The 13,793-nt window shown below is 49.0% G+C and overlaps 1 protein-coding gene across 1 annotated transcript in view; it reads left to right on the forward strand.

The window, feature by feature from the left end:
- The window catches only part of MERTK (MER proto-oncogene, tyrosine kinase), a 106,066-nt gene that overhangs the window by 22,309 nt on the left and 69,964 nt on the right, over nt 1-13,793 (forward strand). Inside the window, exons 2-3 of the mRNA XM_058667622.1 lie at nt 1,639-2,056; nt 11,765-11,865. Of these exons, the coding sequence (XP_058523605.1) occupies nt 1,639-2,056; nt 11,765-11,865 (519 nt within the window). The remainder of the gene's footprint in view (nt 1-1,638; nt 2,057-11,764; nt 11,866-13,793) is intronic.

Raw genomic sequence — 13,793 nt, forward strand, 5'->3', positions numbered from 1 at the left:
ACTGGTGCCCATATCGGATCCCAGCTGTTGCAAGATGAGGATTAGTCACTAGGCTATTGCGCAGGGCCATTCTTGGATTCCTGACATCTTCTGTCCTCCACCTGTTGTTCATCCTGTTTCCCAAGGAGGTACAGCCTAAATGCAATGAGCATGAGGGTAGCACTCAGACCCTCCAGACTTCCCAGCAGAAAAGGGGCCAGGAGGGCACAGCTCTGGAGAGGCGGGAGGGAGCGCTGTGTAGGGAGGGATCCCTCCCAGGCCATGGGAGGGCACAGCTCTGGAGAGGCGGGAGGGAGCGCTGTCTGGGGTGGGCTCCCTCCCAGGCCATGGCCTCGCTGGAGGAATAGGTACCGCCCGGGTGACTTAGCAGGGAAAAATGCCAGGTTCCTCCCTTCCGTCCCCAGATCTCATTGTAGCCCCCACCCCCGTTAGCCAATTAAGGATGTAGCTGAATGTCCATACTAAAAATGGTTGTTTGTCTGAAATTCAAGTTTGACTTGGCATCCTATGTTCTTTGCTAAATCTGGCACAATCCTAAACCGAGCCTGTACTGCTGCTCCCTGCACATACACACACACACACAGAGGAGCCCGTAAGGTGTGACATCTTGATCATGGATAGACCCCTATGTGTACCCCAAATTATCAAGCCACAATGCAGGATACAGAGCTTGCATGTCTCTTACCTGTCTGCCTTCCCCATTCCCTGCCAATCTGAAAAAAATCACCAGCCAAGAATGTGTGCTCCAAAAAATGCCATCAAAAACACTGAAAGTACAACTATTATGAGCCAATATTTTTAGAAATACTTGCTGGCCTGCTGAAATAAAAACATTTCCTGGCTCATTCCAGCAGGCAGACGTTTGCTGGAAGCCCAAAGTCACCCTGTCACAAACTTTAGTTGCTGGGAGAGAGAAAAAAAAAGGGACACATTGTCTTCTTGGTGACTAGCAGCAACCTCTTAAACAGGACTGACCAAATTGGTCACGCATTGTGCGACTGGGCAGGTAATAAGATGGCTGAGCCCCGTCGTGGAGGTGGGCATAAAGATAAAGAAATCTTGGAATGAGTTAGTATTGGGTAAAAATTATTTTTGAGGGCATTTGTATTTGCATTTGTTTTAGAAAGAAGCAAGAGAAAGGCACACTAGCAAGGCAAGTTAAGCCACTGCCTGCAGTGCTAACATTCTATACGGGAACTGCCTGGCTGCTTCTCTTCCAATTCCACTCCCTACCAATGTGCCTGGGAAGGCAGCAAGTGCTTGGCCCCCTGACACCTACATAGGAGACAGGGACAAAACTCCTGACTCCTGGCTCTGACCTGGTCCCATCCATTTTGTCAATGGCCATTTAGGGAGTGAAGCAGTGAAAGGAAGATCTGTCCATTTCTCTCTCTCCCTCTCTCTCTGCCATTCAAATAAAAGAATAACTCTTTAGCAAATAAAAGAAAGAGGCAAGTGAGCAAACGACTGAGCTGGCAATTGAGAATGGATGTCCAAAGTGTGTGTTAAACTCTGCTCCTTTTTTCCGTGGACACTCAGGATCCCCAGTGCTCCCTGTGGCCAAAGAAGTTGACAGCCTGCTTAGAAAACTCTTCTCCCTTATCTGAAAAGCTAAGTGTTGGATGTTCTGTTCCACAGCTGTTGCTGAGGCACCAGAAGAGAGCAAGCCCTACCCACTGTTATCAGGAGCAGTTCCAGGGAGCCTGCCAGCTGACTCCGCACCCTTGTCTTTGGCTTACACCAGTGGCTACCAACCTGTCTTGATGCCTTCGCCCACCCAGCCTGGAAGAGCCCACCCAGGAAATGCAGTCCTTCCCCAGGAGACCTCTTCTGGGTCAAAACTACCTCCTCTTGCATTTAATCACACAGTTGGACACATAATACTTTCCGAACACAAAGACATTAAATTCAATTGTTCCATCAATATACCAAATATGTACCAAGACATCGCTGTTATTTCTTGGTGGAAAGATGGGAAGGAATTGCTTGGAGCACATCATGCAATTACACAGTTTTATCCAGATGATGAAGTCACAGCAATAATTGCTTCCTTCAGGTATGTATGTTCTATCTCCTTTTGTTTAATTTTTTTTTTAAAGATTTATTCATTTTATTACAGCCAGATATACACAGAGGAGGAGAGACAGAGAGGAAGATCTTCCGTCCGAAGATTCACTCCCCAAGTGAGCCGCAACGGGCCGATTCGCTCCGATCCGATGCCGGGAACCCGGAACCTCTTCTGGGTCTCCCACGCGGGTGCAGGGTCCCAATGCATTGGGCCGTCCTCAACTGCTTTCCCAGGCCACAAGCAGGGAGCTGGATGGGAAGTGAGCCGCTGGGATTAGAACCGGCGCCCATATGAGATCCCGGGGCTTTCAAGGCGAGGACTTTAGCCGCTAGGCCATGCCGCCGGGCCCTGTTTAATTTTTTTTAAAGATTGTTTATTTTAAAGGCAGAATTACAGAGAGAGAGAGAGATCAATGTTCCACTTGCTGCTTCACTCCCCAGATGGCTGAAACAGCTGGGACTTGACATACATATCCAAGGCCAGGAACCTGGAGCTCTTACATGGGTACAGGGGCCCAAGCACTTGGGTCATCTTCTGTTGCGTTCCCAGACACATTAGCAGGGAGCTGGATTGGGAGTGGAGCGTCTTGAACTGGTGCCCATATGGGATGCTGCCACTACAGACAGTAGCTTAACTGCTACATCACACCTCCAACCCCACTTCTTTCTTTTTTTAATTCCATAGTGCTGCTGCTGACTCAAAAGCCTCCAAAAAATGAGAAACTTTTATTTTTAATCAACCTGGTGTTTACTGTGGAGCAGGAGTGAAGCGCCATCTTTCTGCCAAGGGCCATGTGGACATTTATAGCATCACTTGCAGGCCATATACACACATAATAAAAATTAGCCTGTTGTAGATTTATTGACTTTCGAGTCTTGCCTGTGATTGCCTTGGCAGGGCCAGATCAAGTGATTTTGTGGGCCAGACTGCCATCATTCTTGCTTTAGCTGGTAGATGAACACGTGATGTTTTTGGCCTCCTTTACATATGTTACATATACATTTACTTCTTTATTTGGAAGAGAGAGAGAGAGAGAATAAGCTCTGCCATTCTGCTGTTCATTCCCCAGGTGCCTACAATAGGCCAAAGCCTAGAGCTGGGTGCCCCCACTTCAGCGGCAGGGACCCAAGTATGTAGGCCATCAGTTGCTGCCTTCTAGAGTGTGGGTGTCACAAGAAGCTGGAACCAGGAGTGGAGCCAGAGGATGCTGCACCAAAGGCCCATCCAGAGATAATGAATTCTAACACCAGATGCTCAAGATGGAAGCCGTTTGGCCTAGTGGCTAAGACCTGCATTCGATATTGAAGTGTCTGGGTTCAAGTTCTGACTCCACTCCCAATTCTAGCTCCCTTTGCTCGTACACCCTGGGCTTCCTGACCCTCACCTGGCCCATCCCTGGCTGCTATAAGGCTTCTGGGTAGTGAACCAGCAGATGAGAGATCTGTCTGTCTTTCTATCTTTCTATCTGTCTTTCAAATAAATAAGTAAAATAAATAGATAAATAAAATGAAAAAGAAATACATTTAAAATGATCTTCCTCCTCCCACCCCTTCCTACCTTTGGGACTGCTGGTTTACCAGATGTAACTGGGAGCTACATCCCCCTCAACCACTCATCCTATCAAGTGTAGTGAGATCCCAGAATTCTACGAGTAACAGCGGTGTCTCTGAAAGGGTGTGAAGAGACAGCACAAAGCAAGTCATCTCTTTGACCTGCTAAATTCCCCGACCTTCCTGCTCTCCCCAGAATCCCCATTGCATACGCATCTAGCAATTCTAGGTTTTGTGAGAGCTAACTGGATGAGTTGGTGTGGGGGTGACAGGGTCAGAGCCAAGCCAGGACCTGTGTCTGAGGTGCTCTGACCTCTCACAGGTTGGGCTCCCCTATTCCCAGTGCCTCTCCTTACATCCCGTGGTATTGTCTTCCCTCTGAGCTAGGAAGGGCTTTGTGTTGTTCCTGTGGCCAGGACTCTGCTATGCAGTTTCAGAATCCGGTCAGCCCAGGGTCAGCTGACACTCACAATGAGGTCAGAGCCAGGAGAGGTGAGAGCCGAGGCGAGAACCCGTCTCTGCCATCCCTCTGCTCCAAAGAGGAGTCCCCTTTGATCTGTCCTGTTTTCACTTTCCCTGACCTGACACTTGGCATAGTCCCATACTGGGTCATATCCTTTGGTGAATCATTTTATGTTTCCTTTTCAGAAACCACGGCTCAGTTAGCACCGGCTTAGTGACTCTGGGCAACGTGTAATTTGTCTGCATTTCCACAGGATGGACCGGCTTTGCATTTTTGTCCCCACATTGTAGGCTTGATCAGTGGGTCACTGTATTTGTTTTTTTAAAGATTTATTTTATTTTTATTGCAAAGTCAGATATACAGAGAGGAGGAGAGACAGAGAGAAAGATCTTTCATCCATTGATTCACTCCCCAAGTGACTGCAACAGCCGGAGCTGAGCTGATCCATAGTCAGGAGCCAGGAACTTCTTGCCATACGGGTGCAGGGAGCCAGGAACTTCTTGCCAAACGGGTGCAGGGTTCCAAGGCTCTGGGCCGTCCTCGACTGCTTTCCCAGGCCACAAGCAGGAAGCTGGATGGGAAGTGGGGCCGCCAGGATTAGAACTGGCTTCCATATGGGATCCCGGTGCATGCAAGGCGAGGACTTTGCTGCTAAGCTACAGCACCAGGGCCTAGTCTATTTTTTTTTTTAAGATTTATTATTTTTATTGGAAAGTTGGATATACAGAGAGGAGGAGAGGCAGAGGGGAAGATCTTCCATCCGATGGTTCACTTCCCAATCGGCCGCAACGGCCGGTGCTGTGCCGATCCGAAGCCGGGAGCCAGAAGCTTCTTCCAGGTCTCCATTCTCGACTGCTTTCCCAAGCCACAAGCAGGGAGCTGGATGGGAAGTGGGGCTGCTGGGATTAGAAGCAGTGCCCATATGGGATCCCGAAGCATTCAAGGCAAGGACTTTAACCACTATGGTATTGCACCAGGCCCTAGTCTATTTACTTTTTTTTTTTTTAAGATTTATTCAGTTTATTACAAAGTCAGATATAGAGAGGAGGAGAGACAGCGAGGAAGATCTTCCATCCGATGTTTCACTCCCCAAGTGAGCCTCAACGGCTGGTGCTGATGCCGATCCGATGCCGGGAGCCAGGAACCTCTTCCAGGTCTCCCACGCGGGTGCAGTGTCCCAAGGCTTTGGGCCGTCCTCGACTGCTTTCCCAGGCCACAAGCAGGGAGCTGGATGGGAAGTGGAGCAGCCGGGATTAGAACCGGCGCCCATATGGGATCCCGGGGCGTTCAAGGCAAGGACTCTAGCCGCTAGGCCACGCCGCCGGGCCCAGTCTATTTACTTTTAATGTAATAAAATATCAGAGGCAGGCCAACTCATAGAGAGAAAAGAAGTGTATTCACCCAGAGTTTGGAGGGTCAAGGGCTTAGATCTGACATGGGCTCAGCTCTGGTGAGGGAACTTGTTGGATGCATTGCATTGTGGTGGGCAGAGATCATGCAGCCCAACAAGAAGGCAGGGAGAGGCTGGGGCCCTGCAGTCTTCTTCCCAGGGCACAGCTCCAGTGAGGCCCCTAAGGACTGCCCACTAACTCTGAGGACCAGGTGCCCAACATATGGACTGTGGGGGTAAACTGTATCCAGATCGCAGCCACAAGGCAAAGTGCACAGCTTCCACGCCTCCCCCTTGGTTGCCACACACCCTGCCTATGCTTTCGGGCAGCCCATCTCAGCCAAGGGCAGAGGCTGCTCAGAGGAACTGACAGTGTTTTGTTTTCTGTATCAACTCCAAAAAAGCAGATATTTTTCTGTTGTACAGGCACAGCTTCCAGTGAGAGAAGTATTATCGTCATTTAATACTAACAGAGTGAGTTGCTGTTTAAAGGCTTAAAACAGCAGAAACCTGACCCAGGGGCTTCCGTGGGTGTCACTGGTGGGGGAGCATAGCCCTGCTGTCTGGGCCCGCCTGCCCATGTGATAGCACCTGAGCTGCCACTTTTTCCTGGCTTTCTTTCTCAAGGGAGGAGTCCTGTGTCCAGGCCCTGGGACGCTGCTTGGTCAAGGGCTTTTCCTGAGTCGCCAAAAGGGGCTGTAATTGTGGGATGTGATTAGCTCAGGTGTCCATGATAGAGTGCAGGGAAGCCCTCCAGCTTAGGGGCAGCTGCTCCCTGCCTAGGTGGAGCATTTTGAAAAGAAAGTAGCCATCCATTGGGAGACTGAGGGGGTGGGGCCTGGTAGCAACTGAAGCAAGAGCAAAATCAGGTGCCCTATGAGAGCTGGCACATATACTTTATTGGGAGGTCTGTGGCAAACGGAAGTGTTTGTCCTATTTTCTGGTTAGCCTAGGGGTTCCCAGTGCATTTGGGATTCTGGCATCACTCTCAGTGGAGAACACCGGAAGAATTTTACCTCCTCTGAGTTTTCCTCGGCGAAGCTGTTTATTGGATAGTTTGGGTCCCCTAACATCCTGTGCCCATCGTGGCTTCCTGTCTCTGTGCCACAGGCTGCAGACACCATGAGTTCCTGTATTTTCAAGACCCCTGCTGCTCTGCCTCCCAGGGGTCCCACCGAGGCCTGGTGCTGGGTCTGTATCTCACTGCCTTTGGTGTCAGGAAAGGTAGACTCTGGTGAGCCATCTACGTGAACACCTAGGAAATAAGAACTTGGCTTCCTTAGCTTAAATCGTCAACTGAAAGATTCGCTATTAACCATGGATGCCCAATGTCCGCTTAGTTGCTTTGTCATTACAAGATTGCCTCACACTGGGTCACCCACTGCATGCAGTGGGGCTGGTAAGACAGCAAACTACCAGTGGACCTTTGCATTTCTTTTGAATTCTTTAAACATTTTTATGGCGGTAAAATGTGCATAGCATGAAATTCACCATTTTGACCCTTTTGGCATGCCTGGTTCGGCGGCATGGTTCTCGTTGTGTGGCCATCACTGTTGCTCAGGGCTCTCCTGTCTTCTCACACTTGAGCCTTGTACTCCCAAACACGAATTCCGCTTCCCCCCTCCCAGCATCATACAGTGTACCATTGTGTTGCGTGCTTTTAAGAATATGCTGGGGCTTGCTTGCTGTTTTCCAGTCGTTTCTGAGCAAGCTAGCCGGGTTGTGGCAGGACAGAGGGGCAGAGTGTCGCTGAGTCTTTGTGGAAGGAATGTCCCTGGGCCAAGCCGGCTGAGGCTATCCTTGCGTGGTGGGCTTGTGCTGCTGTGGCCAGGTGGTTCCTGTCTAGACACCGTGTCTAAGTCTGTGTCATTTCTTTCATTCTTCCTGCTTCAGATGTTTAACCAAAATCTGATGAGAATTTTATACCCCCTTTTAAAACAGGCAGTGCATACACATGGTAAAGTATTTCAAATGGTTCAAGATTCTCTCCTTTATGCCAGCTCCAGCCGGCCCTCTCTGCTATGAGAAAGTGAAATTACCTCTCTCTTATGTACCTTGTCAGAGATAGTCGGTCCACGTTTAGCCCTTGGATGTTAGTCTGTGTGTGCCAGTCCCCAGCGTGAGTGTTAAGGCAAAAGGGTATTACTCAGTGCTGTGGTTGCATCAGTACTCCAGGTTTACATATTTTGTGGCAGTGGAAATTCTGTTTTCAGCTGAATCATGTATCAGACTATAATTATATTCTATTTTTGAAATAGCTTTTTTTTATTTCCCTGAGCTTAATGCTTTCCTTGGTTGTTTGCAATATTTTATTTTATATATGTGGATACGTGTGTGTGTATATATTTGAAAGACAGAGTTATAGAGATAGGCAAGGAGAGAAGGATCTTGCATCTGCTGTTTTACTCCCCAGAGGGTCACAGCAGCTAGAGCTGAGCAGTCTGGAGCGAGGAGCATCTTCCCAGTCTCTCACATGGGGCAGGGACACAAGCACTTGGGCCATCCACTGCTGCTTTCCTAGGTAAATCAGTAAGGAGCTGGATGATAATTGTAGCAGCCAGGATACAAACTGGCATCTATAGTGGATGTTGGCACCACATTATGCCACAGTACCTACACCTCTTTTATGTATTTTTAAAGTGTTTATCTCTGTTTGTTTATTTGAGAAACACACAGAAGGAGAGAGATAACACTTACATCTTTTGGTTCATTTCGTAGATACATACATACACAACAACCAGGATTGGGCTGGGCTGAAGTCAGGTGCTGGGAACACAACCTAGGTCTCCCCGGTGGAAGACAGGGAGCCAATCACTTGAGCCATCCCTGCTGCCTCTCAGTCTGCTCTTACAGGAAGCTGGAGTCAGGAACAGAGCTGGGTCAAACTCATGCGTTTCCATATTGGACGTCCCGAGTTTGTTAGTTATCTAAATATCAATCACACCCTCTTCCTGAAACTTTAAAGGAAAATCTTGTATGCATCCTCTCTCACAATGAGAAAATTATCTGATTTTTTCCCGTTTGAGAGATGCCTTGTCTCACTGCCTCCCTCTTCTCCTGCTTCAGGCTGAACAGGTTGCCCTCCCGGCTAAGTCTTGGCTTCCATTGGAACCCAGGTCCTCATTGTTCCTGGCCTTTCTTCCCCAGCATTGGCACAAAGCCTGTTCTCCACTGACCTCCCAAGACATGCATGTCTCAAAATGCCATTTCCCCACCCTCACCTCCAGCTGGTTTGCCAGGGTAGGGAATCCAGAGGGTGGCGTATCATTCACAGTGCAACCCCTGCTCTCTCTTGCTGTGCTCCCATCTCAGGGAACTGGTCAGTTCTGGGCCATCTTGAGTTAGCCCCTGTCTCCTTTCCAGGTACTTTCTGGGAGCTTTTCTCTCCATCAGCTGATTGTGATGTTAGCGTTTGGGGCTCCTGACCTTTCCCACTGAGCATCCATGGCGTGTAAGCTTTGCGATTTCCCAGACACAGCCATACCTCTTGTCCTAGCCCCACACCACATCCTATACTCCCAGTGGCAGCTTATCCTTGGATATGTAGAAGCAACAAGGAGAACGTTTATGGGAGAGAGTTTTATGGAAACATGATAGAAATGGGTCTGGGCTTGCGCATCGATTCCAATACCTGTCCTCTCTGAGCAACGGCTAAACACTTCCTGACACCAGTGGGCTAAGTCACAGTTTCCATTACATTACCTTAGTGTTCTGCAGTTTCCTTTTCTCTTCCCTCACTGAAAGTTCCTTGTAGGTTGGCCTACAGTATTTCTGGGCATGCTATGCAGCTTGATTTCTACAATCCCAGCTGCGTTGCCCACTCCTTAACTTGTTCCTAATTGTTGCTTAGGCTCTGTGCAGGAGCATTGTCATTCCTGGGTGGGGAGCAGTCCGGCTAAGCTGCCTGCCCTGGGCTGGACTAGGCTTGCTTCTCTCTCTGGCCCTCACTTGCTCTGGGGTCCCTGTGCCCCTGAGTCGTGCTGCAAAGCCTGCTGCTACTGCAGGGTCCCAAGGCCTTGAGCCAAGAATGAATCTTCAAAGACAGAGCTGTTCTCTTCCAGTTTAGCCTCACAGGTCACTCTGTCGAACCCTCAGGGCCTGGAGAGAATGGTACCTCTTTTAAACACATGGCAAGAAGCCATGGTTTCCTCTGGAGCTGTAAAGCAGACCAGGCTGGTCAGTTGTGCAGAATCTGGGAACTGTTGAAGATCAGGGGCACATGCCTTTAGTTACAGCCCAACGTGCGTCATACACCTTTCTGGACATGTGATTCTCTTCTTGTTTATTTTTCTATTTAAAAATGCATTTGTTTTATTTATTTGAAATGCAGAGTTACAGAGAGAGGGAGAAACAGAGAGAAATCTTCCATTGCTGGTCCACTCCCCAAATGGCCACAACTGCCAGAGCTGGGCTGGTCTGAAGTTGGAAGTCAGGAGCTTCTTCTGGGTCTCCTCTGTGGGTCCAGGGGCCCAAGCACCTGGGTCATCCTTGCTGCTTTCCCAGGCCATTAGCAGGGAGCTGGATCAGAAATGGAGCAGCTGGGGCACCAAACAATGCCCATAAGAGATGCTGGCACTGCAGAGAGTGGCTTTATCCATTACACCCCAGCACTGGCCTCCCTATTTCTTTTTTTAAAAGATTCATTCATTTATTTACTTGAATGTTTGAGTTTCAGAGAGGGAAGGAGACAGAGAGAGAGGGAGAGAGAAAGAGAGAGAGAGATTCCATCCAAAGCCAGGAGCTAGGAGCTTCATCCAGATCTCCCATATAGGTTGCTGGGGACAGTACTGTTACCAGATTTAGGGAAAAATAGGGAGGTGATGTTACCTTGGACACCTCAGACTCCTCCCCGACAACAGTTCTAACTGATCCCAGTCTTGACTTGTGCTGTAAGTTCTTTTGCTCTGTGGTGCACCCCCAGATGTGTGACTGACACAGAACAGCTGCACGTGCAGTGGTGCTGCCAACAACTAGCCTTCCCAAGTGCTGACCAAGGCACAGCTCAGAGAGATACCAGCCCTCCCTTTTCCAGCCCTGGGGAAACAGTTCCACATTATACACTGGGCAAAGCACACCATGTGAGTGGGAAGTAGAATTAAGTTCTAGTCTCAGAAGACCATCTGGGATACAGTCACTCCTCACTCTTAAAGCCCCTAATGATTGTAACTTCAAAAACAACTCCAGCGATTTCCAAAACATCTTGAGGGGGCAGTCCCCTGGTAGAGAACCACTGGTGTGGCGTCTACCACAGAAGACGAGACAGAGGGGAAGTGCTGTGCTCTAGCTGCTTTAACTGTTGTGGGAATGCCAGCGTCCTGTAGCAGAATGCTTGGTTCAAGTTCCAGTGACTTTCTCTATCGGCTTCCTGGTGGTATGTACCCTGGGAGTTAGTGGACAATAGTTCATGTATGCTGCTACCCATATGAAGACCAAACTGGAGTTCTGGGCTCCTGGCTTCAGCCTGGGCCAGCTTTGGTTGTTGTAGGTATTTAGGGAGCAAACCAGTGAATGGAAGATCTCTCTGTGTGTGTCTCTTTCTTTGCCTTTCAAATAAAAAGAAAACAAATAATTTTTTTTAAAAAACTACTAAAAAATGCCCTCACCATGTTGGAGGCCCAGAAGTTCCAGGTTCTTGTCTTCAGTACGTGAGAGAATTTGAGGACAAGATGCAAGCAGACAAAGATTAGCAGGGGAACAAGATTTCTTGGTCTTAAAGCGAAAGCACACACCAGGCCATCCCTTTATGTGATCTCAAGACCTGGGAGGGGGTGATGTTGGGGGCGAAGTTCCCAAGAATCTGGTGACTGCCCATTATTTGGCCTTTTTAGGAAGTCTCAAGTGTCATGGCATCAGGTACATGATGGGATTGGGAGTGTCAGCCTTGGTGATTTAATGATAATGATATTATAATAGGCTGTAGGTGATCTTGGAGACCTAGTCAGGACGTGTGACTAGCACAGGTCCTGGGCCCTGGCTTTGCTGTGGCAGTAATTTCAGGTTTCTATTGTGAGAGTTTTAAGAAAAGACTTAAGGTGGGAATGTGGGTGTGAGGTAGGGTGACATGTTTCCTCTGGCTCTTTCTCTGATCCATGTCACCTCTTTACCTGGAACAACAGTAACGTCAAGGCTGGTGTTTGACCTACCAGCCGGGTGGGTATCATGGTCTTGCTAAATGAACATAGAACTAGTAGCCATCACAGCCTGTGGCAGAGTGGTGGAAGAGCTTTCTGCTCCTCTAATAGGGATTCCTAGGACAGTTCCCTATAAACACCTCCGTGTGTTTTTCTTTGAAGCATAACCAGTGTGCAGCGCTCAGACAATGGATCCTACATCTGTAAGATGAAAATAAATGATGAAGAGATCGTGTCTGAACCCATTGACCTCGAGGTCCAAGGTAAGCTTGCGAGAACTGTTCGTTTCCAAGCCCGCTGCATCGAATGCTATTGCACACTCCAGAGTTAGGCCTGCCTGTTTATAACCATGGGAATCTGTCAGATCTTGCCAGGCTATGCTCTGTTCCAGTTTCAGAGGATGATGAAATGAACTCAGTTCTTGAAGTCTAAGCTGTGCTTTACACAGTAGAGAAAAGCAGGACAAGAAGAGATTAGGTGTTTCTTTGTCTGTAGGTTATTGACTCTGAAAAGACTTCCTGTTAGGAAGCAAAATTTTGCATTTTATTGCCCAGCTCTCGGTGCTGCCAGCCAAACCACTCACTTTGTCAAGTGACCATTGACTTACCATCTAGCGTGTTTCTCTGTCGTGGGTGGTAGTACAGGGGAGAGAGGGTGATACTCCTGCTCTGGCCCAGCAGCGCACCCTGGCCCAGCAGCCCACCCTGGAGCTCCTTTTGGGCTGTAGGATCAATCAGGCGCATGTTTCAGAGAAATCTCATGTCATCACATGGAGGTCAGTGAGGGTGACATCAGGCGAGGGAAAGGTAGTCTGTGCCCCACTGGAAGTGGAAATCTAGAGGGGCCTGTGAACTGATGCCTGGGTGATGCTGAGCCGTGAGCTCTGGGTCTGCAGTGGCAGGCCCAGTCATGGCAGCCTGTGGTAGAATGCACCCTTGTCTACTGTGAGTGGTGTTGCTCACTGCACCAGCCAGGGGTGCCCTCCAGGCCCTGCTTCTTGTCCTCTGTGAGCAGAGCTGTCTGATCACTCTCTTTTCTACTTTCTTCTGACTTTGCTCCTCACAGGCTTCCGAGCAGGTGGCTAGTTTTTCATCCAGCAGCATCTCCCACTAAAAGGCCCGTCTAAGTGTTCATCCATTTGTAAACCTGCTCTTTATATGCACAGAATAGACAAGGGGCCTGAGGAAGAGGGAGGAGATGGCGAGGAGGGCATGGGTGCAGTAGATGGAGAAGGGGAGAGTTGGGAGGGGTGGCCCTGCAGAGAAGTCTCCTCCAGACACTAGCTCTAAGTCCATCCCAGACAGCGCAGCTGGTGCTCAGGATCTGCCTTGGGTGAGCTTCCTGCACTTGCTGCTCATCTGGGAAAAAGGCCTAAAGGACATCCTACTTGTCAAATCCAAAGGGGAAAAAAATGCCCAGAGCAAGAACACATGAAGTCTGGAGTTTTGAAAAACCTTGTGGGCTGACTTTGTAGCATTTCAGGTCAAGCCACAGCTTGCAATGCCAGCATCCTATATGGGCACCAATTCCAGTCCTAGATGCTCCACTTCTGACCTGGTTCCACATTAAAGGCCTAAGGAAAGCAGAGGAAGATGGCCTAAATACTTAGGTCCCTGCCACCCATGTGGGAGACCTGGATGGAGCTCCTGTTTCCTGGCGTCAGCCTGGCGTCAGCCTGACCCAGCTCTGACCATTGCACCCATTTGGGGGAGTGAGCCAGCAGAAGGAAGCGCTCTCTGTGTGTCTATAATTCTGCCTTTCAAATAAATAAAATAATCTTCAAGAAAAAAAAAAAAGGAACCTTGAAATGGGGAAAGAATCTCACTAAACACCACCCCCCATACCTGTTGAACCAGCTCTGTGAGTCTCCAGTGCATAGCTGAGCTGCTTGGGGACACTTGGCCGGACCCACTGAAGGTTTGGCATGGGCCCCAGATGCTACTCAATGCCTTTCTCTGACAGATTCCTACACTTCCTTGTGGCCCTGATCCTGGAACTGCGTAGAGGATACTGGGATGGAAGGTGTGGGGCTCTGCCTACACTGTTCTCACAGGAACATGCCATGACTAGTGCATAGCCCTTATACACACTTGAGGATTTTAGAACTAATTATCTCTGTGTGAAAATCATACACGTGGTAGATTCTCAAAACGTGGCAGCCCGACTGCATACCTTTGACTTGACTGTTTCT

The sequence above is a fragment of the Ochotona princeps genome, chromosome 8 (assembly GCF_030435755.1).
Source record: "Ochotona princeps isolate mOchPri1 chromosome 8, mOchPri1.hap1, whole genome shotgun sequence".
NCBI classification, from domain to species: domain Eukaryota; kingdom Metazoa; phylum Chordata; class Mammalia; order Lagomorpha; family Ochotonidae; genus Ochotona; species Ochotona princeps.